At 44.4% G+C, this 25,050-nt stretch overlaps 1 protein-coding gene across 1 annotated transcript in view; it reads left to right on the forward strand.

Annotated features, from left to right (window-relative positions):
• Cfap52 (cilia and flagella associated protein 52) overlaps positions 1-25,050 on the forward strand; it is a 45,970-nt gene that overhangs the window by 15,294 nt on the left and 5,626 nt on the right. The window contains exons 4-11 of the mRNA XM_075992111.1: positions 1,083-1,211; positions 7,461-7,560; positions 8,373-8,489; positions 13,530-13,630; positions 14,571-14,741; positions 17,679-17,827; positions 21,435-21,580; positions 24,499-24,650. Coding sequence (XP_075848226.1) covers positions 1,083-1,211; positions 7,461-7,560; positions 8,373-8,489; positions 13,530-13,630; positions 14,571-14,741; positions 17,679-17,827; positions 21,435-21,580; positions 24,499-24,650 — 1,065 coding nt within the window. The remainder of the gene's footprint in view (positions 1-1,082; positions 1,212-7,460; positions 7,561-8,372; positions 8,490-13,529; positions 13,631-14,570; positions 14,742-17,678; positions 17,828-21,434; positions 21,581-24,498; positions 24,651-25,050) is intronic.

Here is a 25,050-nt window from a genome sequence, read left to right on the forward strand (position 1 = left end):
CATACATAGGGAGACCCTGTCTCAAACAAAAACTAAAAATTAGTGGTTAAATAATTCACTGTATGCAAATTTTTAATTTTGCATATCAGACCACTGTCTGTCTGGTTGATTCTGGTTCTGTTGTCTCTTTAAGTTTGGGAACACTACCTTATATCATCTTGTTTACAGTTGTCTTTACATTTTCTTCTTTTTATTTGTTGGAACACCTCTTTGAGGCACGAGAAGCCTTTATTGGATCTGACGTCCACACTGGAGGTGGGGTAGTACACAGGACTGAGGCTTCCCAAACTAACCAGAAAAAAAGGGGAACTTACGGAGCACCCCTGTGAAGACTTAAGAAATTAATCATCTGGGTTTTTAATTATGTCTATCTATGTGTCTGTCTGTCTGTGCCACGGTGCACATGTGGACATCAGAGAACAACTTATCCATATTTTCCTCTCTCCGTGTGAGTTCCACAAACTGAACTCAGGTCACCCGGAGGCTTGGCAGCATGCACCATCCCTCCCCGAACCATCTCACATCCTGGGGGAAGAAAAGGAATTTTTGTTGTCGTTCATTTGTTCATTTGTTTTTGTTTGTTTATTTGTTTGTTTTTGTTTTTGAGAGCCAGCAGAGGTAAGAAGAGGCCATCTCAGATCCTACAGAGTGAGTTACAGGAGGTTGTAAGACACTTGATGTGGGTGCCGGGAACCAACCTGCAGTCCTTCAGAAGGGCAGCAAAGGCTTTTAACATAACCACTGAGTCATGTCTCCAGCCCCTAGGAAAATTTTTACATGAGATGAACACTTGTTCCACTTGATGCTTGTATGCCTGAAATGCCTTGATCAATGGGTTCCCTGGCTTCCAGTCCCAGAATAATTTTCCTTCAAAGCGTTTAGACTTTTTCATCACACGTTTGTCTTCTAGGAAGCAGTGTAAGCATGGAGGAGATGCTTGTGGGTGGGGAGGGAGAGGCCAAGCGTTTCCTCACTAGGACCGTTTCATTTTGTTCTTTTTCTTTCTAGAACCACTAAAAGAGTTGTTAACGAGGAACGTCTGATTTGCCCTGTTGGTGTCTTTTCCCCTTCTTGTTTGACAGTGTGGTGGTTTGGAGCGTAGCCAAGAGAGATGCCATTTGCGGCAGCCCGGCAGCGGGCCTCAATGTCGGCAATGCCACCAGCGTGATCTTCTCTCGGTGCCTGGATGAGATGTTTGTCACTGCTGGAAAGTAAGTCTGTGCGGCCAGGACGTGGGACCCAGGTTACCCCGCCACCTACCCAGTTCAGGGTGTGGCAATGGGAGAAGGTTATGTCTTGCGCCCTGGGCAAAAACTACATTGTAGTTTTTGTAAGTTTTGAAAAAAATCCTCTCAGTTGGATGCACTTTAAGTACATTCCTTTGAAAACGCTGTTGAGGTCTACTGGAAAGATTCCTTGGAATGGCTAAACCCTTCTTTAAAAAACTATTTTATTACATATTTACATATTGTGTGTATGTGTGTCCATGCATGTTCCTCAGCAAGCATATGGAGGTCAAAAGACAACTCGTGGGAATTAGCTCTTCCCTTCTGTCATAGGCCCTGAGAACTGAACTCAGGCTGGGCAGCAAGCTCCTTTATCCACTCTGCCACCTCACAGGTCCTGAACTCTTCTTAGAATTCTTCATGTCATTGAAAAGACATGATTTCCAATCTGTGCTTGCCGAGTAATTTGCACAGTTGCCTGGTTGGTATTTCTTACCACCTGTTCTTGATTTAGGCCTAACAAAGTGATATTTTGCAAAAGAACCATGTCAGTATATTTCCAATGTTTAAGCTATTAGTCAGGGTCATAACTCAGGTAGGGTCAGCTTCAGCCAGCTTAGGTCAGGGAGCTGAACATGCAAACAGAACCTCCCCCAGCATGAACTAATTTACAAACTGGCACTCACAGCCCTGCTTGATGTCCCGAGGGGAAGGTGAAACAGACATAAAAATATCCTTTTCCACACCCCCCACCAGTTTAAAGGGAAGACATCCTAACCTGTAAGGCAGAGGGATAAGTTCAGGGAAACTATCTTTGCAACTCAGTCGTCTCCCATCCGTGACAGGTACACGCTGTCCGCTCCTTTCTTGGCCAGAGCAAATCGGTGCTGCTCTGCCTGTGTAATGTCTCCTGTCCCCACCTTGGGACACACAGGGTACGTTTGCACCATGGCTGAGTGAGGATGGACTCACTGAGAGGAGGTAAATTCCTTGGCATCCATGAAAGCCCTCGCCGGTCAGGCAAACCACGCTGGGACCCAAACAGCCCAGACTCAGAAGCTCTTCAGCCCCCTTTGGGTCTGCAGAGCAGCTTGTCTCTTTGCTCTGCTGGGTCTGGGTTCTTTGGTTCCTTAGCAGCTGAGAGCATCAGTGTGTTCTAACGTCTGTGGGCAGCGTTTCTCCAAAAGTCAAACCTTAAGTTTTATGGGAAACAATCTTTTTTCACATCATTTGTATTCCAAATTTCATGTGCTACCTGCACTTGAGTATCATGTGATATTTAAGAGTGCTCCACATTCTTAAGATCTCTGTCGTGACACCAGGATGCTCTGTTTTCTCTGTCCACTGTCATGGCTTTGTGTATTCCACTGTAAGTTCTCCTTGAGACTGCCCAGCACCCCAGTTTCAGCATCTACACTATACCCACCAGTAAAACCATGGGCTCTCTCCCTCTCTCTCTCTCCCTCTTCACTTTGAAAAATACATTTTAATCTTACTATTTGTACAGTTCTGTAGGCTAAAAGTAAAGAGAAACTAAAGTTGGCATTTTCTAATTAATACTGTCTGATTGAGATGTTGGCGAAACTCTTTGCAATATTTCCTTTTTTAAATAATACTTTCACTAATTCCTTGGGAATTTCACACAATGTCTTTTGAGTATATCCACCTTGGATATGCTATTATTATTACAGAATTATTGACTCGGTGGTGAAGTGCCGGCCACATAGTAAGTGTCGTTCTAATTGCTAACTTAAATTCTCCCTCATTTAGTCTCATTTCTCTTTCCTTGGAGACAGGAACCTCCGAACTAAGAGATCCTCCATTAAGCAAAGATCGTATTTGGCAGGAATTTTAAGGCCAGCCTTAGTAACACAGTGAGTGAGGTCAGCTTGGGCTACATGAGACCCAGCCTCTAAAAGAAAAAAAAAAGATATCACTCTTTTAAATGTTTCAATACAGCTAAACACCTTGACTTACTTTTCCTGACTAAGATGTGGTGTCCCAAGCAAACATCCTCCGCTTTCCCTCTCCCACCCCAGCCTCTAGTACATTCCATTTAGATTCCACATGAGTGAGATCAGGCAATATTTGTCTTTTCTCTGACTGGCTTATCCCAGCCAGGGTGATGTTCTCCAGATGGCCACTTTTCTTAAGGCTGAACAGTTTTCTTTGTATATATATACACACTTTCTTCATCCATTCATCTACCAATAGACACTCCGCTTGTATACCCTATGATGACTACAGTTCATAACAGTATACGTGCATGGTATGTATTAAATAACACTGAAAGTTGCTGGGAGTGGATTTCAAGTGTTCTTACTACAAAAAGATAAGTAAAGTAATACATATGCTTAGTAGTTTAATTTAACCATTCCTCAGTGTATACATGTGTTAAAACATCATGTTCTATATCATAAGTGTATATAATTGTACTTGTCAGTAGGAGGGAAAGAATAAAATGAAGAACCCTGTTTTATTTCTACATTATTTGCTTGATTATTTAATTCATCAATTGATTTATCTTTGAGACATAGTCACACTATGCAGCCTTAGCTGTCCTGGAACTTACTAGGTAAACCAGGCTGGCCTTAAACTCGCAGAGATCTGCCTGCCTCTGTTTCCTACATGCTAAGAGTAAAGGCCTGTGTCATCATGTCTGGCTCAGATGCTTTACTAAATACATGCTTGTTTTCAGTACAGTGGGAAGAGTATGCACTTCGGTGTCTGAGAGAGCTGGGTATGAACCCTGTTCTGCTCTTATGTAGTAGGAAGCATGGGGCCCCTTTGTTCCATCCTGCCCAGCTAGCTTACACCCGAAACAAACACACAGAAACTGTATTCATTCAAATACTGCCTGGCCCATTATATCTAGCTTCTTCTTGGCCAACTCTCACATCTTGATTTAACCCATTTCCATTAATGTGTATCGCCACTTGACCGTGGCTTACGGACATGAGTCTAACCAGCGTCCGTCTTGAGCAGGAGAATCGTGGCATCTCGACTCTGCCCTTCTTCCTCAAGCATTCCATTCTGTCTACTCTGCCTACCTAAATGCTACCCTATCAAAAGGCAAAGGCAATTTCTTTATTTAACCAATGAAAGCAACATATAGACAGAAGAACTTCCTATACCACTCTTACAAGCTCTGTTTGCATCACCTCACAGGGAGATCACACAATCTACCCCTTAGGTTGCCGAGAGATTGCATGGAAAGTTCTCAAGTTGCACAGTGGGCTATAAAAATAAAAACCCTCAGAAATGTTTATCTCTCTTCCTTTCAGCTTCTACTTCAAGAGCAGGGGGAGGGAGACCTGAAAGATGTGAAGAAAGAAAAAAAAAGACATAAAGGATCAAGAAACTATAGGATGAGTTATTGTCACTGTGCTTACAGTCCCAGCCCTTGTTGAAGGGTGAGAGGAGGGGGGATCCCTTCCTCCCTAGAAGAGCTAGTGAACTTACTTGATGGTGGTTAGTTGAGAGGGAACAGGTAGGACCCTGGCATACAGGAAAAGATTAAAGTAATGGCCACCCTAGGCATGTACACTCTCAGCTTGTTGAAGTGAGCATTTCTTCTACTGGCCAGTTGTGGGTCATGCTCAAGGAAAAGAGCTGGTCTCGTCTTCCACCAGACAGCTGACAGTTAATACAGAGACTCCCAATGGTCAAAGTTCATAGAATAAGTGACTGTGAATGCTATTACCTAAATGGGACATTGATATCACCTTCCCCCTGCCACCCGTGCTTGGGGAACATCAGGAAAGAGGGTGTAGACAGATTGTAAGAGCTAGAGGTAAGGGGAGATTTCTTTTAAGTAATGTGCTCTGGATATGACAGGGCCTTTGTACTCATGAACGCCCAGTGGCTTTGGTTGCCTGCCCAACACCTTCATAAGACCAACCCAGTCACCTAACCTAGAGAAGAGCCCTGAGATGCCCTGACTGTAGCTGCAGCCGTTGGCTGTGGTGAATGGGAGTCAGTTTTCTTCAGCTGTGTGGCCCTAGTAAGCTGTCCGTGTTCTAGTGGATGGTCCACAAACCCATACAGATCTGGGCAGCATTCATTGGTATCAATATGCTACGAAAAGAGGAGGAGGAGGAGAAGTTGGGAAGGAAAAGTGTTTGTGTGTGGGACTGGAAAAAGAAGTAGGGATGGATATGATATTAAAACAGTGTATTCATGCATGAAATCACTGAAGAATAAATTAAAGTTTCTTTTACAAAGAGAGTAAAAGTGTTGGTTCGAGTTTTGCCAGGAGTGTTCTTACTAGGGTTTAAGAAAACTACATTGGTCAGGGTCCATGGCATTACAGTGTTGGTGGCCTCCTGGTTGCTGTTTTTTTAAAAAAATATTTATTTATTTATTATCTATACAATATTCTTTCTGTGTGTATGCCTGAAGGCCAGAAGAGGGCACCAGACATGATTACACATGGTTGTGAGCCACCATGTGGTTGCTGGGAACTGAACTCAGGACCTTTGGAAGAGCAGGCAACGTTCTTAACCGCTGAGCCATCTCTCCAGCCCCTGGTTGCTGTTTTGATAAGTGTGCTCCTTTCATTGCTGACAGTTTGTTATCCCTCTATGCAAAAGGATGGCACAGTTCTATCCCTAGCCTTCTCTCCCTAAATCTATTGCCAGTCTCCATCAGAGGCTATGTATCCCCGCACTGCAGCGAGAAACAGAGGAGGCTGTCATGCTGGCACCTGGTTGATGTTAAATCAAGGTCAGAATTGTGATGCAATTCCTTGACTGCACATTCTAATTTTCAGAGTCAAGTTGCTTTGTGAATTAACGAGATGTCTCACTTAAGAACTGGTCTGAGGCCGGGCGGTGGTGGCGCATGCCTTTAATTCCAGCACTCGGAGGCAGAGGCAGGCGGATCTCTGTGAGTTCGAGGCCAGCCTGGTCTAGAAGAGCTAGTCCCAGGACAGGAACCAAAAGAAGAAAAAAAAAAGCTACGGAGAAACCCTGTCTCAAAAATCAAAAAAAAAAAAAAAAAAAAAAAAAGAACTGGTCTGATATCAGACCAGTTGCAATTGAATATTACTTTAACTATGGAAAGATGTGTTACATTTGTTTCTGCTGCATTTGTTTAATTATGTAAAGATGTATTGCTGTTTCACCTTGCCTATCTAAGGAACCTGACTGGTCTAATAAGAAACCGAATGGCCAATAGCTAGGCAGGAGAGGGTTAGGCAGACAGAAAGAATAGATAGGAGGAAGAATCTAGACTGGAGAGGGGGAAGAAGAGAGGAGAAAGGGACTCACCTGGGGCCAGAAACCAGGCAGCTGCCAGCTATCCAGACATAGAGACAGCAGGAAAGTAGGATATACAGAAGGGAAGAAAGGGAAGAATCCGCATGGCAAAAGGTAGATGCGCAGAAACAGGTTAATTTAAGCTAAAGAAAGCAAGCTAGCGGAAATGAGCATAAGGCCGAGCGTTCAAAATTACTAAGTCTCCGTGTCATGATTTGGGAGCTGGTTAGTGGCCCAAAAGAAAAAGCCTGGTATAGCCAGTCCTCTTCGTTAGGTCCTGGGAGCTGCTCCTGGAGTCTGGTCATGCAGAGTCATCCTGAAAGACTGCTAGGAACACACTTCTACCAGAGAGCAGAGAAACCATGGGCCTACTAGGAGTTCCATTCCAATGATGATACAGATTCTAACAGAATTGCATAGTAACATTTCTAAGGCACTGGATGAAATTTACTATTTTTTTTTTTACTTTTAATGCAATTTAATGTGATTGTTTCATGGAATCATTTCAAACATATTCACATTCTTCAGTACATTTCGGCAGTCTCATCATTTAGATTTCAAGGGGAAAATCCAATCAAGAATATGCTAGAATAAGGTAGGAATAAAAGGCCACTAAGAGATGGGACTAATTCTGTAGCTAATAATTATTTTTTGGAAAGTTTCTCAAATTACCAATTATGCATCAATAATTAGTTATCAAATACATACATAGTGGGCTATGTATGTCCCAGTAAGTTTTTTAAATGAAATTGCATGGGTAGGATGAAATAGAAAAGACAGAATAGAATATAAAAATGTCGGAATGAACCCTCCACAGTGAGATTAAACATTACTTAACCTTGCTTTTGTTTGTTACATGTATGTTTATATGTGTCCACTGAGCTGTGAGATTAAAGGTTATTTAACAGTGAAAAAAAAGATATATGTGAAGCAGCATTTAAAAGGGTATTCGTTTGATTCTGATTTTCCTTTGTAGTGGGACAATTCGAGTGTGGGAACTGGATCTCCCAAACAGGAAAATCTGGCCCACTGAGTGTCAGACGGGACAGAATAAAAGAATAGTCATGAGCACCGGAGTAAGTGTCAGCTCAACCCTTGCTCCCTTAAGTGGCTAGTAGCGCAAGCGCCTGCCAGCAGTCCTGAGCAGGAGAGTGTGCGCACTGGGTCGGGCTAGGGAGGACAGCCTTGAAGAATGTCGGGGAGGAGGTGCAGCTCAGAGGGAGCACCACAGCTGGGAGGAGCTAGGCAGCACTAAGAGGTCCCATTGTACTGGGACCTGAGCAGTCATCAAACATCCAAAGCCTGGCCTTGCGGGAAGCAGTGTGGCAGGTGATACTCAGAGCATGCAGCACCCCCCTCCCCACCACCACCACTGCTATTTCTTCCATTAAAAATAAAGTATAATAAAACTCATTGTTGAAATGCAGACTCTTTCACAAAGAGATATTATTCATAGGTTTGGGTGTGGAGTCGTAATTCATCCGTAGAACTCTACGCTCCATTGACTTAGTCTTCTTTTAACATGTAGTCCTCTTTTTACAAACGTAGCCTCTGGAAACTGTGAGATAAAGTAAATGTGTGTCCTCCTAGGAGAGGCACATCTTTATCCTAGGAGCCCTTTGGAGGTGACTCAGCAGTCGGCACTGGCCATGCATGTGAGCCTCGGACCCAAACGAGTGTCAAGGACAATCCATAGCCATCTCCTCCAGCTGCGGGTGGCCCTGACTGCTCCTCTCACAACCGTGCTGACTTAGCCTTGCGTCTTGGGAAATAGCTGTTATCATGAGCTTCTCGGACAGTCATCCCAGAATTTCATTTCCTCCCTAGCCGGGGTCCATATACCACTAGGGAGTCTTGGGTCTTCAGGTTTCTGTTTCTGACCTCCCAGATGGCTGATGACGACAGCTTTTTCTACCTCGGCACTACAACTGGAGACATTCTGAAAATGAACCCCAGGACCAAACTGTTGGCAGACACTGGGCCTGCGAAGGACAAGTTCAGCTTGGTGAGTAGAACCTGTCAAGGTATGGTCTGGTCCTCCCTGGCGTCATTTTCTCTTCTCTCTTTTTTTTTTTTTTTTTTTTTTTTTTTGATTTTTCGAGACAGGGTTTCTCTGTGGCTTTGGAGCCTGTCCTGGAACTAGCTCTGTAGACCAGGCTGGTCTCGAACTCACAGAGATCCGCCTGCCTCTGCCTCCCGAGTGCTGGGATTAAAGGCGTGCGCCACCACCGCCCGGCCCTGGCGTCATTTTCTTCCCTCTGCTGACAGCAAAGACTTTCGTTAAGGCAAAGTCCATAGGGAAAAAAAAATAGACCAATTAGCAAAGGCTGCGAAGCCACACCCAAGTTGACAAGCTGCACTAGCCCATTCTCCAAGCCCGACGCTCTGGTTTTCTTCAGGGCAAAGACATCTCTAGATGCCACTGTAGGGTATCAGTCAGTACCTTGCCCATTTTCCCTCTTCAAAGCACAGGATCGTCTTTTTCTTTATGAGCTGAAACTGCATTGGTTCCAGTCCAGTTGTCATCTACAAGAGATGGAGAGAGGGGTGCATTTGGATCTGTATGTGTGTGTTTGTGTGTGTGTGTGTGTGCATGTACGTGCACACGTGCATGCGTGTGTAACTCTGATAACTCTACCTTGGATTTTAGCCTCAGTGTTGCTATAAGTCTTTCATGAGACCAAGAAGTCATCAACAGTGCTAAGTTGCAGGATTCCCAACAATTCTTGTCAAAACTCCAGTAAGCAATGCTAACGCTTAAACAGAAATAAAAGACCCACCACTGAATGACGACTTTATACTAAGGACAGCTATCTCTCATGTGCCCGGGAAGTTCCGAGGACTGTTTCCACTAAACTTTGAGTTGGGAAGTTGGTGTGCGAAGTCCCACACCTGCCTGTCTCATTTCTGATATCAGAAACAGATGGTTCCTATGGAAGCACAGCTACTTTCCCACTGAACAGACATTCTCAAGAAACTGAAATACTATGCAGGCCTTGTGGGAAAATGTCAGTTTCCTTAATCATATCACCATTTAATATTCAACTTTTAAAAGAAATCCACAAAAATGGGAAGAAGCCATGATACAGGCAATACACATAGAGGACTATTTAGAAATGATTCCATAGGAGATCAAAGCGTGACCTAGATTGACCTTTCTTTTAATTATTTAAGAGAAACAGATTCTAATACTAAGCAGCTAAAACAAGGCCCATCAGAGGAAAGGGAGACATAGCCTAGAACCCTGCCAGTTCCAAGGCCTGCTGGGCCCCCAGAGGCCTCTGAAGACACTAGTGGAAAACTATTGATAGGCATAGTTCCTGTTTGTTTGTTTGGTTGGTTTTGTTGTTTGGTTGTTTGTTTATGCCTAGACAGTACTTGGAAGCTTAGTTCCTCTACGATGCAGATGCCAGTGTGGTAGTGCCCCTCAAACCACTGGCATTTAAGCCTCCTACCAATTTCTGCGCTGCCGATCCTCTCAGGACTGATGGTTCACCCCAGAAAGAAAAGATCGCTTGAGGGATGAGAAGATAAGAGGTGCCCCTGAAGATGCTTTGCTTGAAAAATCAAAGGACCTTGGGCAGTTGCTCATTTTGAAACTCTACTCAAGTGTTCTCTGAAGAGAGAGGCAAAGGTTATCATGGTTTAAAATTGGCCTATTAGATAGACATACAGTTCTACATTGGAAGGAGTTGACCGTGATGATGATGATAGCAGTAATAACTACAACAGGATGTTTTACAAGGTGTCATTTTCATGTTTATGGATAGGGAAACTCACTATAGCTAAGGTGTTAGAATTTGCACTGGTGGGCTCATATCTGGACTCCCAGCACTTGGGAGATGGTGGCAGAAGGATCAGTAGTTGACAATGAGTTCAAGACCAGCCTGAACTACATGAGAGCCTTCTCAAAAACCAAACAAAACAAAACAAAATAAAACAAACAACAACAAAAAAACAAAGCCAAATCACAACGACAAAACACTCACACGCACACACACAAAAAGCCAGTTCTTCCAACTGGATTAACAATTTTAATATAATTGTGACCTAAACCGAGAGTTAATTATAGATGCTGAGAAACTGATTCAAACAGTGACAAAAAAGCAGCAAAAGATCCAGAGAAGCCAGCATAGCACCGAAGAGCTAAGTTGGAGGAGCTCGAGGGCCCGATTCCAAAGCTTGCCCTAAGTCTAAAGTAATAAAGACAGTGTGGTTTTAATGAAAAAGCAGACAAAACAGCCCAGAAATAGATCTGCACGAACATTCTTAACGTTATCTGACAGAGGAACAAAGACACTCCAGTGGAGAAAAGACAGTTCTTGCACAAATGCTGGTGCAAGTGGACACCCGTATGTCCAAAACATGCTCCCCCAACCTTCACAACGACCCAGACACCAAACTTAACCCTTTACAGAGGAGCTCAAAATGAATCACAGAGCTAAATATAAAACATGTAACTTATAAATCATAATCTAGGAAAAAAATAGCATGACCTAGAGGTTAGGGATGACGTTTTAAATGCAACATATAAGGCACAATCCGGGAAAGATGTCGTATTAGAGTTCTCTAAAGCAACAGAACCGATAGAATGAATATAAATCTATAAGAGGGTGTATCTGTGTGTCTTACAGGCTGTGGTCTGAGTAGTCCAATAACAGCTGTCTCCTAGCAGAGAAGCCAAGGATCGGAGTCCATGACTCTGGTTGCCTCAGTAGTGCCAACACGGTGCTGGAGTCCCAGGGAAGTCCCAGACCGCTCAAAGCCTTCATTCTGCATTAGAACCCCGAAGAAGTAGGCTCTGACACCAGCAAAGGGACACCTCAGGAGCAGAACAGATGAACCTGCTGGAAGAGTAAGGGCAAGCAGGCAAAAAGCAAAAACTTCCCTCATCTGTCCTTTTATATGGGCTGCCACCAGAAGTGGTGGCCCAGATTTAGAGTTGGTCTTCTCATCTCAAAGGACCCAATCAAGAAAATCCTTTGTGGGTGCACGCATGGTCTTAGCGGATCCCAGATGTAGTCAGGTTGACAACTACCACAGCCATCCCAGAGTTTCTTAGTGGAGCCTCGATATCAAAGAGTTTAAGCTCTAGCACAAGACATCACCAAGAAACTGAGAGATCAAGCCACAGAGTGGGAATATGTTTCGCAAAGACTTGTGTGGTAGTTTGAATGTAATTGGCTGCCATAATCCCACCATCTCACACTATTGGGTGTGGCTTTGTTGGAGTGGGTGTGGCCTTGCTGGAGGAAGTGTGTCACTATGGGGGTGGGCTTTGAGGTTCCATATACTCAGGATACTGCCCAGTGTCTCAGTTGATGTCCTGTTGCCTGCAAGATGTAGTAGCAATCTCAGCTCCAGCACCACCTCTGCCTGCAAGCCACCATGCCATGGCGATAATAGACTGAACCTCTGAAACTGTAAGCGAGCCCCCTCATTTAAATGTTTTCTTTATAAGAGTTGCCATGGTCATGGTGTCTCTTTACCGCAATAAAAACCCAAACTAAGACAACAGGTATGCTAAATCACACAGTTGCCACCTCTTCCTTCTCATTCTCAAGCTTTTGTTTTTCTTCTCAGACCCTGTGGAATGCCTTTCAAGTAGGAACAGGCAAAACCCAGCTTCAAGAAACTTGAAAGGATGTATTTAGTTTTCTATATTCAAACCCAGTTTTTGTTTCTTAAGATACTAAGGATCAGACCCAGGGCCTTGTACTTGCTGGGCCAGCACTCCAATCACTGGACTGTAAGGCCAACCTTCAGAAGTCTTTAAGACATAAGCTCATTGAGTCATATACTAGAGATGTTGGATATTTTAAAATAAAACATTAGCCATTATTTTAGTTGGTTTTGCATAGCTATAACAAAATGCTGGAAACTAGGTGATTCATGAACAATGGAAGTTCAATCAGTTCATGATCCTGGAGGCTGGGGCTTCTAGAAGCCTAGCATTCACATCTGGTGAAAGAACAGTGGGCTGCATCATCCCATGAGGGAAGGTTGAATATGCAGATAATCTACAGTGACAAAGCAAGAGTCACTTTTTACTAAGCCTGGGGACCAAGTGCTCTCCCTTTCTGAGCCTGCAAGCATCTAGGAGCACAGACAGGCAAGCATCTATGTGATCTATGTACTGAACCACTCTATAACCAGCACCATCCCCATCTGTGGGGAAAGACGCTTCATGACTTATTCTTTTCTTTTTTATTTAATTTTTTTTTTTGAGATAGGGTTTCCTTATGGATGGCCTGGAACTCACAGAAATCCACCTGCCTCTGGCTCCCAGTTGCTGGGATTAAAGGTGTATGCAACCACACCTGGTTCATGACCTAATCTCAAGGATCTGCTTCCCAACACTGTTGCACTAGGATGTAGGTTCCATCATAAACGCTTGTTGGGGGCGGCTACACTCAAACCATGGCAATCACGCCCATTTAAATTAGAACCTTATGGAGCATGTTATGAACTGTCAATCATTTCTCCATATATTTGAAGACTGTCTGGAATCTTAAATATGTTTTTAACTATTGGTAAGATTGTATACCATATGCCTTAGCTCAGAAAATACAGTCACTAAGAAATCTGTGCTGTTTTGGGATGTCATATTGGACCCTGCATTTATAGGAATAAGTTTTGGTGGAAACTATAGCAACTGAAGAACTAGCTTACAGAGGCTGTGCTTATGCTTCCTGCTGAAACTGGACTTGAGCGGATGGATAGATGAGCATTACTATATGTACGTTCAAATGCACAGGTCATCTTAGGGAGGAAGGATGCTACGTTCAAATGCACGGGTCATCTTAGGGAGGAAGGATGGCAAAGCTTGACTACTTCTTGCAGGACCAGGAAGGCTACCTCCCAAGACATGAACTTGTGGATGTAATTGAGTGCTCTTGGCCAACCTGGAGGTACACCGTGATCTTCCCCAAACAATAAGTGCAGATTTGAGGTGACCTCTGCCATGCTCTCTTGTGTCAGGTGTTGCACTGATGTTTAATGACAAAACCCTTGGGGCCTCTCACAGCCTTGTTTCTTCCCCTAGGGAGTGTCGGCCGTCAGGTGCCTGAAGATGGGTGGTTTGTTGGTCGGCTCTGGAGCTGGCATACTGGTCTTCTGCAAAAGCCCCAGCTACAAACCCATCAAGTGAGTTCTGAACGCAGAGAGTTGGGGTAGATAGAGACCCATTAGAGCTGCGGGTCTCGGTCTGGGTGTTGCCTAAGACCATCTGCATATCAGATACATTGCGATCCGTAACAGTAGCAAAATTACAGTTATGAAGCAGCAACAAAATAATTTTATGGTTTGGGGATCACCACAACTTGAGGAGCTATATTAAGGTGTTGCAGCATCAGGAAAGTTGAGAACCACTGCACTAGAGAAACGTTCGCTGGAATCCAACAGCTAAACACTAAACGAAGAACCATATTTGCCCAACATTGTGACTCACACCTTTTAAGCCCAGCACTCAGGAGGCAGAAGAGACAGGAGGATCTCTGTGAGTTCCAGATCAACCTGTTCTACATAGAGTGACAAGCCATTCAGAGCTACACAGTGAGGTCCTGTTTAAAAGGAAAAATCATATCTGATTAAAGAATTGCATCTTGCTATTAAATGAGTAGCTGAATCACAAGGGCCAGTGGTTTCTTCCCATGAAAAAGTTCAAGAGAAACCAAACCAAAGCCATTCACTGTGACCCAGAGGCACACCACCCTTTGATAAGTCACATAACTTGGTTGTATACCACAATGAGACATAACACCAGGACTATGACCTTTCCCCCTAATTTTTCAGGTTATCTTTAGAAATGGGTTGCCCTGGGCAATGGTGCCCAGGAGCCTTCCTGCCTTGTACAAACCATTTCAGGCCGCATCACCCTGATAGACCTTCTCTGAGTGTTTAAACCTACAGTGGTAAACGCTTCCTTCCTGATCACGGGTGTGCAAGAGTGTGAATAACTCAGGCCTTCCCACCTGGTCCTTGAGGCCTGTCTCACACCAATGGCTAGCTTGTGTCCTCTGCGACCAGATAAGCAAATGCTTGCTGGTCAAGTGACTCTGTTTCCCCTTTATTCTTCTCCCCAAAGGAAACTGCAGCTGCAAGGCGGTATCACTTCTATCACGCTCCGGGGAGAAGGGCACCAGTTCTTTGTAGGGACAGAGGAATCGCACATCTATCGTGTGAACTTCACTGACTTCAAAGAGACGCTCATTGCGACGTGTCACTTTGAAGCCGTCCAGGACATCGTTTTTCCATTGTAAGTAGAAGAGGAATGTTAGAACGTAGAGGTTGGATGCAGCGTGCAAAGGAGTTTCAGTTTATTCAAGGACTCTCAAGATGCATTAGTAGAATTATTTTGCTGATGAATCTTTTCTAATGTACCGAATTATTTTATAGGACCTATAAAGATTTATTTATTTGTATTTTAAGTGTGTGGGTGTTTTGGCTGCATGTATATCTGTGTTCCACATGTGTACAATACCTGCAGAGGCCAGAAGAGGACATCAGATTCCCGGGAACTGGCGTTAAAGACTGTCATGAGCCACCATGTGGGTGTCAGGAATCAAACCCCGGTCCTCTGGGAGAGCAGCCACCGCTCTTAACTAACTGCTGGCCATCTCCCGAGATTTCTAATGGATGTTTTTGGTTTTATCTTGTTTTGTTTTTAATTACCTTCATAGTTAGATTGGTTTTCCTTCCTCTAGTTTGTATTTTTATTTTTTTATTTTTTTTGGTTTTTCGAGACAGGGTTTCTCTGTAGCTTTGGAGCCTGTCCTGGAACTCGCTCTGTAGACCAGGCTGGTCTCGAACTCACAGAGATCCGCCTGCCTCTGCCTCCCGAGTGCTGGGATTAAAGGCATGCGCCACCATCGCCCGGCTGTATTTTTATTTTTTTAATGCTGGATTTGGGGCAAATGAGATGGCCTATTGGGAAGAGGCACTTGCCGCCACGCCTGATAAGCTGAATTTAAACGATCCTTGGACCCACACAATAAAGCTCCAGAAGCTCTCCCGCAAACTGTCCTCCAGCCTCCACACATCTGCTGCGGTGCATGCTCACGCACGCACGAAAATAAATCAATACTTATTATGATTCGGAGCTCGTTATTACATTTAGCAAAGTCTGTCCCATGAAGTCGGCCAGTTCTTTGCTCTCAGTTTCCTGTGTTTAGCTTGAACGGCAGACACCAGCGTCATTGCTGGTCAGATGCAAGCCTGTGTTAGAACTCAGTCCCCGGTGCAGTGAACTGCAGCTTTGGTTCCGAGTCCTTCTGGTTTAGGACTTGCATTTTTTTCTAAGGGGGGGGGGAATGGAAGCGAATCTGTATTTGGAAGTGGGTCACTTTCTTACTAGGTTTAATTTCTTTTCCCAAGGAGTATGGTGGACTCAGTCTCTAAAAATTTCTGGGTTTAGTGCTTTTTATAAAAATATATTTAAGGATTTTACTCTCTCTCTCTCTCTCTCTCTCTCTCTCTCTCTCTCTCTCTCTCTCTCTCCCTCTCTCTCTCTCTCCCTCATGTATTTGTGTGTGTGTACATGTGTGTCATGGTGCGTATGTGGAGGTCAGAGGATGACTCTTTTTTTTGGTTTGTTTTTTGATTCTTTGTCTTTTTTGAGACAGGGTTTATCTGTAGCTTTGGAGCCTGTCCTGGAACTAGTTCTTGTAGACCAGGCTGGCCTTGAACTCACAGAGATCCGCCTGCCTCTGCCTCCCGAGTGCTGGGATTAAAGGCGTGCGCCACCACCGCCCGGCCAGAGGATGACAGGAGTTCTTCTTGGCTACCTAATTTCAGCTCTGAGCTCTACTCTGAATGTGTAGATGCGATCTACTTGGGGTTTTTTTCCTATTAATTCTAAAATGAGTAAACTTTAAAACCAGAAAGATTCTAGCATCTTTTGAAATAAGTTTAAGATGAAATGCTTGAGGAGTGTGTAGATCAGTGGTTAGCTGTGGTCTTCCCAGTGACTAAGGAGAACTTTATGGTTAGGATGGTTTTTCACCCTAATGCCACCCCCTTTCTTTTCAAAACTGGAGTCATCTGTAACCATCTGGCATCTTGATAATTTACATCCCATGCAAAGAGGCCCCTTCCCCAGCCCAACTGACCAAATTACTCAGATACTTTTTTCATTCATGATTTCTTATTTTCTCAGAACTGAACAAAAAAGGGGCAAATGTGAATTTTACTGTATTGCCACCTTTTTCTGTGTAATTTTAATAAGATTTTCCAACTCCATTGGAATCTCTTCTTTTAATAAAGATATTCCATGGATATATTTGTCTCACAAAATGCTACTTGGCTAGCTGTATACAGGGCCTTTAGAGTAATCCATATCCATACCCCACATGTGTAGATATTTTTGTGTGAATCAATCATATCCCCCCGAAGTAGTTTATTTTTTTTTTTATTTTAAATTTATTTATTTATTATGTATGCAACATTCTGCCTCCATGTATGCCCACATGCCAGAAGAGGGCGCCAGATCTCATTACAGATGGCTGTGAGCCACCATGTGGTTGCTGGGAATCGAACTCAGGACCTTTGGAAGAGCAGGCAATGCTCTTAACCACTGAGCCATCTCTCCAGCCCCCGAAGTAGTTTAAAATACAGAACTGTGACCATTCCTCCGACTTATCAAGATTTAGGAAGATTTCAAGTCAACTTTTTCATATATATATATTTTCATATATATATATATATATACATATATATATATATATGTATATATATATATATATATATATATATATATATATATATTTGGTTTTTCAAGACAGGGTTTCTCTGTGGCTATGGAGCCTGTCCTGGAACTAGCTCTCGTAGACCAGGCTGGTCTCGAACTTACAGAGATCTGCCTGCCTCTGCCTCCCGAGTGCTGGGATTAAAGGCGTGCGCCACCACTGCCCAGTTTTTTATATTTTTTTATTGAAAAAGTTTTCTGCCCCCTCCCGACTTTTTCTTTATAAACAACTTTGCACCAACTCTTCCAAAAGTGAAAAGATGACAAAAGATTTTCCACAGAGGCTGTGAGGAATCGGTTGAGTGTCTCTCCACACAAGAGACCTCTAAATCACACCCTCGGGTAACCAGTATGCAAAGGGCATGCTGTCCCCAGCCTTATGAGGCACATTTGGTACCTACTGAACACTGCCCATCTTTGACGGCTTGTCCCTCAATGACTTCTCCGTAGTGGTACTGCTGAGCTATTTGCTACATGTGCCAAGAAAGACATCAGGGTGTGGCACACAATGTCCAACCGAGAGCTGCTTCGGATCACTGTGCCCAACATGACCTGCCATGGCATCGACTTCATGAGAGACGGCAAGAGCATCATCTCAGGTGACGGGATGTGCATGGTGGCACACGCCTGCAAGGTGGAGGCAGGAGGACCAGGAGTTCAAGGCTATTCTTGAGTTCTAGAGGCCAACCTGTGCTACTTGAGATCCTGTCTCAAACCAGCAACCAAACAACAGAAAATTTGATAGTTGCTCCCAATGGAAGTTTGGATCTAGGGTCTGGCTGGGGTTTCAATTCTTGGCATCCTCATTTTCTACTAATGTCTGAATGCCTTCTGTCATCTCTTCTCCTTCCCTTGGGGTCTAGCCTCTCCTTGGAGTTCTGGTCTACCCAGGAGGTTTCTCCTAGATGGAAAGAACCATGCCTCTCACACTCTTTCACTTACCAGGGATGCTTTGCTTAGTAGGGAGAATAGTCGATGTTGAACTGGACTGGAGGCATAGTATGCACAGGATTGTGGACTAGAACCCGTTTGTATAAGAGAGAAAAATCCAACCCAAACTAAGATGTGCTTCAAAGAATATTCCCCCCAAGACAAGGTTTCCCTTTGTAGCCCTGGCTGTCCTGGAATTCTTTCTGTAGACCAGGCTTGTTTTGAACTCACAGATCCACCAGCCTCTGTCTCCCAAGTGCTGGAATTAAAAGGCATGCACCACCATGGCCGACCCAAAAAATTCTTTTTAATTTTACATTCATGCATATACAGTCCTATGTGCGTGAACAAAGTTCAGTTTTGTTTGTTTGTTTGTTTGTTCTAAGAGGGCTCCAGTAATACACACTGGTCTTGAACTTGCTATGTAGCTGAGGATGGCCTCAAACTCCTGCTCTTCCTGACTCTAACTTGTAAGAGCTGGTAAAAGGGAAAGTTTTTTTAAACATCATTTATTTGTTTGTTTGTTTTGTTTATTTATATGTTATGGGTGTTTTGCCTGCAAGTATGTCTGTGTGTACCGCCTGGTGTACTGCCTGCCTGGTGCCCACAGAAGCAGAAGAGGGCACTAGATCCCCTGGAACTGGAGTAACAGACATATAGGTACCTGGAATACGAACTTGGATCCTCTGGAAGAGCAGCCAGTGCCCTTAACCACTGAGCCATATTTTCGGTCCCTAAACAGGAAAATTTAAAATACAATTTATGCCAAACTAATGTTCTAACATAAGTGATAGATGCTATAAGTTGATAGATATATGGTGTGTGAGATCCTAGTATTCTGACGCTTGGGAGGGAGAGGCAGGGGAATTAGGAGTTCAAGATCATTCTTGTTATATAGCAAGGTTCTTGCTAGCCTGGGCTATAGGATACCCTGACTCAAGAAACCAACCCCCTTCCAAATTATAAATACCACATATTCCTCCTCTAAATATTTCCATATATATCTCTAAAAATATTTTCCTATGAAGCAATAATTTCTTAAAATCATGAGTAATCCATATCAAATTTCCCTAGTGGTCAAAAACAAATGTATTGGTTTACACTAGGGAAAGTCAAGTGGATCTGAGTGAAGCTATTAAAACAGAGACCTAGGAGCCCATCCTCTCTTTCCTTGGCTCTGTTTCCTCCTTCCCCTGCCCCCTATGTCTTCTCCCCTGAGTGACTTACATTGTGCCCAGGTCCTTGGACAAGGGAATCTTAGAGTCATCCTTGCCTCTACTCTGTTTCTCTTACACCTTTATCAATGTGCCCCAAATGACCCCATCTCAAAGGACAGCCGTAGGTCCATTGCTGGTCATCTTCTCCATCCTGGTCCTGGCCACTGTCAGCTCTTCTAGATCGCCCCAGTAGTTCCTATTACTCCTATCTGCTTCTTCTCTTGCCCACCAGTCTTTTCTCCCCACAGAAACCAAAGGTCTATTTTCAAATGTTAAATTAGGTCTTGCCATTTGCTGGGCTTTGCAAACCTCTTCCCCCGGCAGTCACCTGCAAGGCCCTGTAGGACCTTCACTACTGCCCTCCCCACTTCTTATCTCGTCCTCTCAACCTGCTCACCCCCTGCGCCCTGCTTTCATCCCCCCTATTCTGCAAACACACTGGGCATGCAGGTTTTACTCTAGCTGTTCAGTTGGCCTGGAATGTTTGTCCCCCAAGCCCCTGCATGGCTTGTCCCTTCATTCCCTCTGACTTTCCCATGTCTTTGCTGAAATGGGATCTACCTTGAGCAGCTTATTTAAAATTGCTAAGCTCAAGAGACAGCACTAAAGTTGACAGCAAATTTCAGCCGCACACAGACCTGAGGAAACGTATTCCAGGTGGAGGGACTAGAGAGTGCAGCGGCCCCGAGGTGGAAACTCGCTTGATGTATTTACGGAATAGCAGGAGTGTTAGTGTGTCTGGAGCTTTTTAGTTATGGGAGGGGTGGGGCCTCAGGAAGACTGATAGCAGAGAAAGCTGAAGAGGGAGGTGGGTGCCACGTACGAGGTAGCGTGCAGAATAAAGAGCTGGATTTGGGGGCTGGGGAGAAGAGCGCATACTGACTGGTCTTGCAGAGTTCAGTTCCCAACACCCACGCCAACCATTTATTAATTCAGGTCCTGGGGATCCGATGTTCTCTTCTGCCCTCCTTGGGCACCTGCACTGACATGCACACACTCTCACACACATTCTTTTTTTTTTAAATCAGTATATATATATATTTTTTAAGTTGGATTTTAATTCTAGGACAGTGGGGAAAATATTGTGGAGGTCTTGTTCAGGAAGGGGACTGGATTTTAAGAAGTGGCTGATTGTAAGGGTGCAGGGGAGAAGCTACTGAGAGGGCTCAAGAGAGAGGAGGCTGCAGCTTGAATGGGGGAGTGCCATCAGAGGTGGGGGGGGGGAGGTCAGAGCCTAGATATTTGTGACAGTGGAGCTGAAGGGACTTCCTGACGGATTGACGGTTGAGTTGTAGGCTTGGAATAGAAAGGAATCAAGAACCAACAGTGACTCCGAGGTTCCTGCCTTGCGCGAGGCTTTGGTTGAGGTGGCAAGATGGTGAGAATCAGGGAAGGAGTATCAGACTTAAAGGTGGGGGAAGCAGGGTGCGGATTTGAGAGGCTGAGGCAGGAGGACGGAGTTTGAACAGCCTGGGCTACACAGTGAAACCCTGTCTCAGATAACAATGAAAATGGGTGGATGAGAAGGCAGAGGTTATTTGCAACTGTGAGCCGGATGCATCCTGGGTGTGGTAACAATTACATGGGTAATGGGCGGTGGTGGAGCACACCTTTAATCCCAGCACTCAGGAACCAGAGGCAGGAGGATCTCTGTGAGTTCGAGGCCAGCTTGGTTTTCAGAGTGAGTTCCAGGACAGGCAGGGCTACAAAGAGAAACCCTATCTGGAAAAACCAAACCAAACCAAACCAAAAAATCCTAATAATGATAATGATGATGAAGAAGAAAGTGGAGTAAAAGCAGGCCTCCTTCACCTGCTGTGAGATACACTTCTAGGCCAGGACACCCCAGACTTCTTCCTCCCGCTTTCCAGGTGTGACCAGTTTGGGAGGCCGGAGAAAAGGTTGCAAAGTGACCGGTCCTTGCTGAGGTTAGCCTCTCCTTCCACTTGCACCGTTTCTTCCACTTTTCACTCTCACTGGTGATTCAGGAGACTGTCAGTCTGCAGAGAAAGGCGGCAAATATACTGACAGTGTGCCTTTTGTCTCCTTCCTGTGCCAGCATGGGATGACGGGAAGATCCGAGCCTTTGCTCCCGAGACAGGTCGGCTGATATTCGCCATTAACAATGCTCACAGGATTGGAGTAACCGCCATTGCTACCACCAGTGACTGCAAACGGATCATCAGTGGCGGAGGAGAAGGGGAGGTACACTTCTAAATAACATTTTTTAAAAAAGTCTTTAACTTAGAGCAACTATCTCAAAGGAGGCTATCCATTTTTCATTTTGATTTTCTTTTTTAGTTTTAAATTTTATTTATTTTTTTATGAGTATGGGCATTTGCATGTATGTACGTAGAAGGAATTCTAATTGTTCTTAATTATAAAAACCCTGACTCAGATATTAGGGGGTGAAGCTGAGAGATCAGAGAAGCAGGGCAGCCTGAGGAGGCAATGTGAGCAAGCAGTCTGAGGACAGGATCGCCTCTTTGGTCTGAGCATTGGTAGAGGTAAAAGGTCTCTCTAGTGGCTGCTGCGTTGTTTCTCTGATCCTTCAGCTTTCACAGCCTGATATCCGATCTGGGTTTTATTTATTAAGTCTAATTAGAATTCGTATGTATGCCGTGTGTGTGCAGTGCCCCAAGAGGCCAGAAGAAGGCATGGAATCCCCCAAGACTGTAGTTACAGGCCCTTGCTAACTGCTGTTTGGCTCATGGGACTCCAAGTCCAGGTCCTCTGGAAGAGCAGCCAATGTTCTTAACTGCGGAGACATCTGTCAGCCTCTGCATTTCACTTTTAAGTGTGTACCCGCACTAGAATTCAGAAAGGGTCAAATTAAGATTTTGACGAGATCATAGAATACATCATAAATTCAAGTTCTAATGCTTTAAGCAGACATTAAATCTACCTGCTTACAGAGAGGGTGGGTAAGATACAGACAGGAAAACAGCCCCTTTGGAACCAAGCTGGGAAAGCAACTTAATGTGTTGCCCGTTTGACAGACTCGTTCTTTCCCCAAGAACCATAGCTGAGTCAGTTGTCTTCATCTTACCTCTTAAAGCAGGCGATATAGAATCAGTTCGTTAACAGGGGCATTAATTTTAACTTTTAGACAAGAGTTCACCATGTAGCCTCCGGCTGGCCTGGAACTTGTGGTGTAGTAAATCAGAGCGGCCTTGAATTCACAGAGACCCACCTGACTCTGCCTCCCAATGCTGGGATTAAAGGTGTATGACACCATGCCAGCCTTGGCTATTGTTTTAATGTTGCTACACTCAACTTTTTCTTCCAATTATTTTGAAGATCATAAAAACATTTTATTCTCATATTATTTAGGGTCTCTCTTTCTATGGCCCCATTTTTTTTTAAAATCCCAAAGCCTTGTTTTTGTCTACATTTTTTTCTTTTGAATCCCAAAGCCTTGCAAAGCCTTGTTTTTGTTTACGAAGGGGGTGTCATCCTCCTTTCTCTTCTCAGCTATCATAGGAAGAGTTTTTCAGAGTGGAGAAAAGACCCAGCATCTTGGGGAAACCCTTGGAAGAGTCTGGGCAAGTGAGGTGAATGGCTGGGCTGAAATGTCCCCTCTTCCAGCATGTGGCACAGACTGTGACCTCCTTGTGTCTCAGAGTCCTGAAGTATACTGAAAATAGCAACACTCTTATGGAAAAAACCATATTCCTCTCTGTAAAATGTGTGTGAGCATTTGCCATCAGGGCCCTGCTACCTGACCAGCCCATGGCTCTTCCCTGCTCTGTGCCCAAGAAGCCTCTGCTGGCTTAGTCCCGTCCCTCACCACTTCCACCATGCTCGCTCTGGTCCACATCTCCACATCCTCACTTCTCCCTCATATGTCAGGAGCTTCTGTCTTGGTGATGCCCAACCTGTCCAGACCATGTGAGTTACAGGCACCTGAGCTCACTTTGGGAGAAAGAAATCGCACTTTACACTTGTTTACGCATTGTTTGGCCTGCTGGTTAGACATTCCCAGTCCCTCCCTCAACTCTTGCCCCTCCACATTCAGCCATTGTAGATCCCCTCATGCGCTTTCCAGACTTTCAATTTTTTTAAATTTTAACTCATTTATTTATTTATTTGAGACAGGGTTTCTTTGTGTAGCCCTGGCTTCCTGGAACTCTCTCTGTAGACCAGACTGGCCTCAAACTCAGAGACCTGCCTGCTTTTGCCTCCTGAGTTCAGGGATTAAAGGTGTGCACCACCATACCCAACCTCTGTACTGATTTTCTAAAATGTTTTCATTTTGAGATTAATATAATGACATCGTCACCCCCTTTCCTTTCTTCCCTCAAAACCCTCCCAGATCTGCCTCCTTGCACTTTTTCAAATTCATGGCCTCTTTTCCCAGTAATTGTTGTTATATGTGTATACATATACATCTATCTATATATCTATCTATCTATCTATCTATCTATCTATCTATCTATCTATTCCTAAATTTTAAAATTATGTGTGTAGGCAACTGTATTACTTATGAATTTCATTTCAGGAGAATAAGCAGGCATTGGAAAATATTTACCATAGAAAATGGATATTGGGCTCCAGTTCAGTGGACACACCTACCACTGCTCAGGAGCTCACCCCAGGTCCAAGGAGCAGGGTGGGCTATATAGTGGGGCTCCGTCCCCATATATAAAAGACAATGGCAATTAGATTCTCCGAGCCTGAATATCATTGCTTTCCAACGACTAAAACCGAACAGCTGATGTTGAGAGTTTAAATATGGCTTTGGGGAGCAGGAGCTTTCCTGATGGCAGAAGAAATTTGAGAGCAATGCTCAGCAGAAGCGAGGAGACAGGTTCTTCCTCTGGGCTTAGCAAAAGCCCTTGCGATATTGATTCTTGTAGTGGGAGCCTGATCATTTTCTCTTTCTGAAAGTAGAAGCGGGTTTAAGATTGGTAGCAGCGCCATCCACACCTGGCAGGATGACGGTCACATCTTGTACACACCCCTGCCCCCCCCAAGTGTTGCATTCCCCCTCTGTCTGACTGAAATAGGAAGAGGGAATTAAATGGTCACACCCAGCAGAGAGGGAAACACTCCCCGGGGCTTCCTCGATCCCTTCCAAAGTCCCGGGTTTGTGTTGCTAGCCTGTGCTTTGGGGCCCACAGGTAAGGGTGTGGCAGATAGGCTGCCAGACCCAGAAGTTGGAGGAGGCTCTAAAGGAGCACAAGTCTTCTGTGTCCTGTATCAGGGTGAAGAAGAACAATGAGGAGTGCGTCACTGCCAGCACCGATGGGACGTGCATCATTTGGGACCTTGTGTAGGTACCTGGGATGGCTACGAAGGCTAACACAGCACTTACAAAGATCCCAGCATCCTGCTGAGCACAGCAAGATCCCAGAGCAGTGTATTAGTTTACTTCCTTGCTGTTGGGACAAAATATTTAACAAAAGCAATTTAAGGAGTTGGGAAGTAAAGGGTTTACTTGGGCTCCTAGTTTGAGAATACATTGTGGTGGGGAGGCATGACAGCAGGGTGTGAGGTCTGAAATGCATGTGCTTTGCGACTTGCTTTCTCCTGTAAAGGCTTTTTGGAGGGGGGAACTGTATTTTTATTTATTTATTTGGCTTTTAAGACAGGGTTTCTCTAGTTTTGGAACCTGTTCTGGCAATCGCTCTGTAGACCAGGCTGGCCTTGAACTCACAGAGATCTGCCTGTCT

Source organism: Microtus pennsylvanicus, chromosome 11 (genome assembly GCF_037038515.1).
Source record: "Microtus pennsylvanicus isolate mMicPen1 chromosome 11, mMicPen1.hap1, whole genome shotgun sequence".
Classification (NCBI taxonomy): domain Eukaryota; kingdom Metazoa; phylum Chordata; class Mammalia; order Rodentia; family Cricetidae; genus Microtus; species Microtus pennsylvanicus.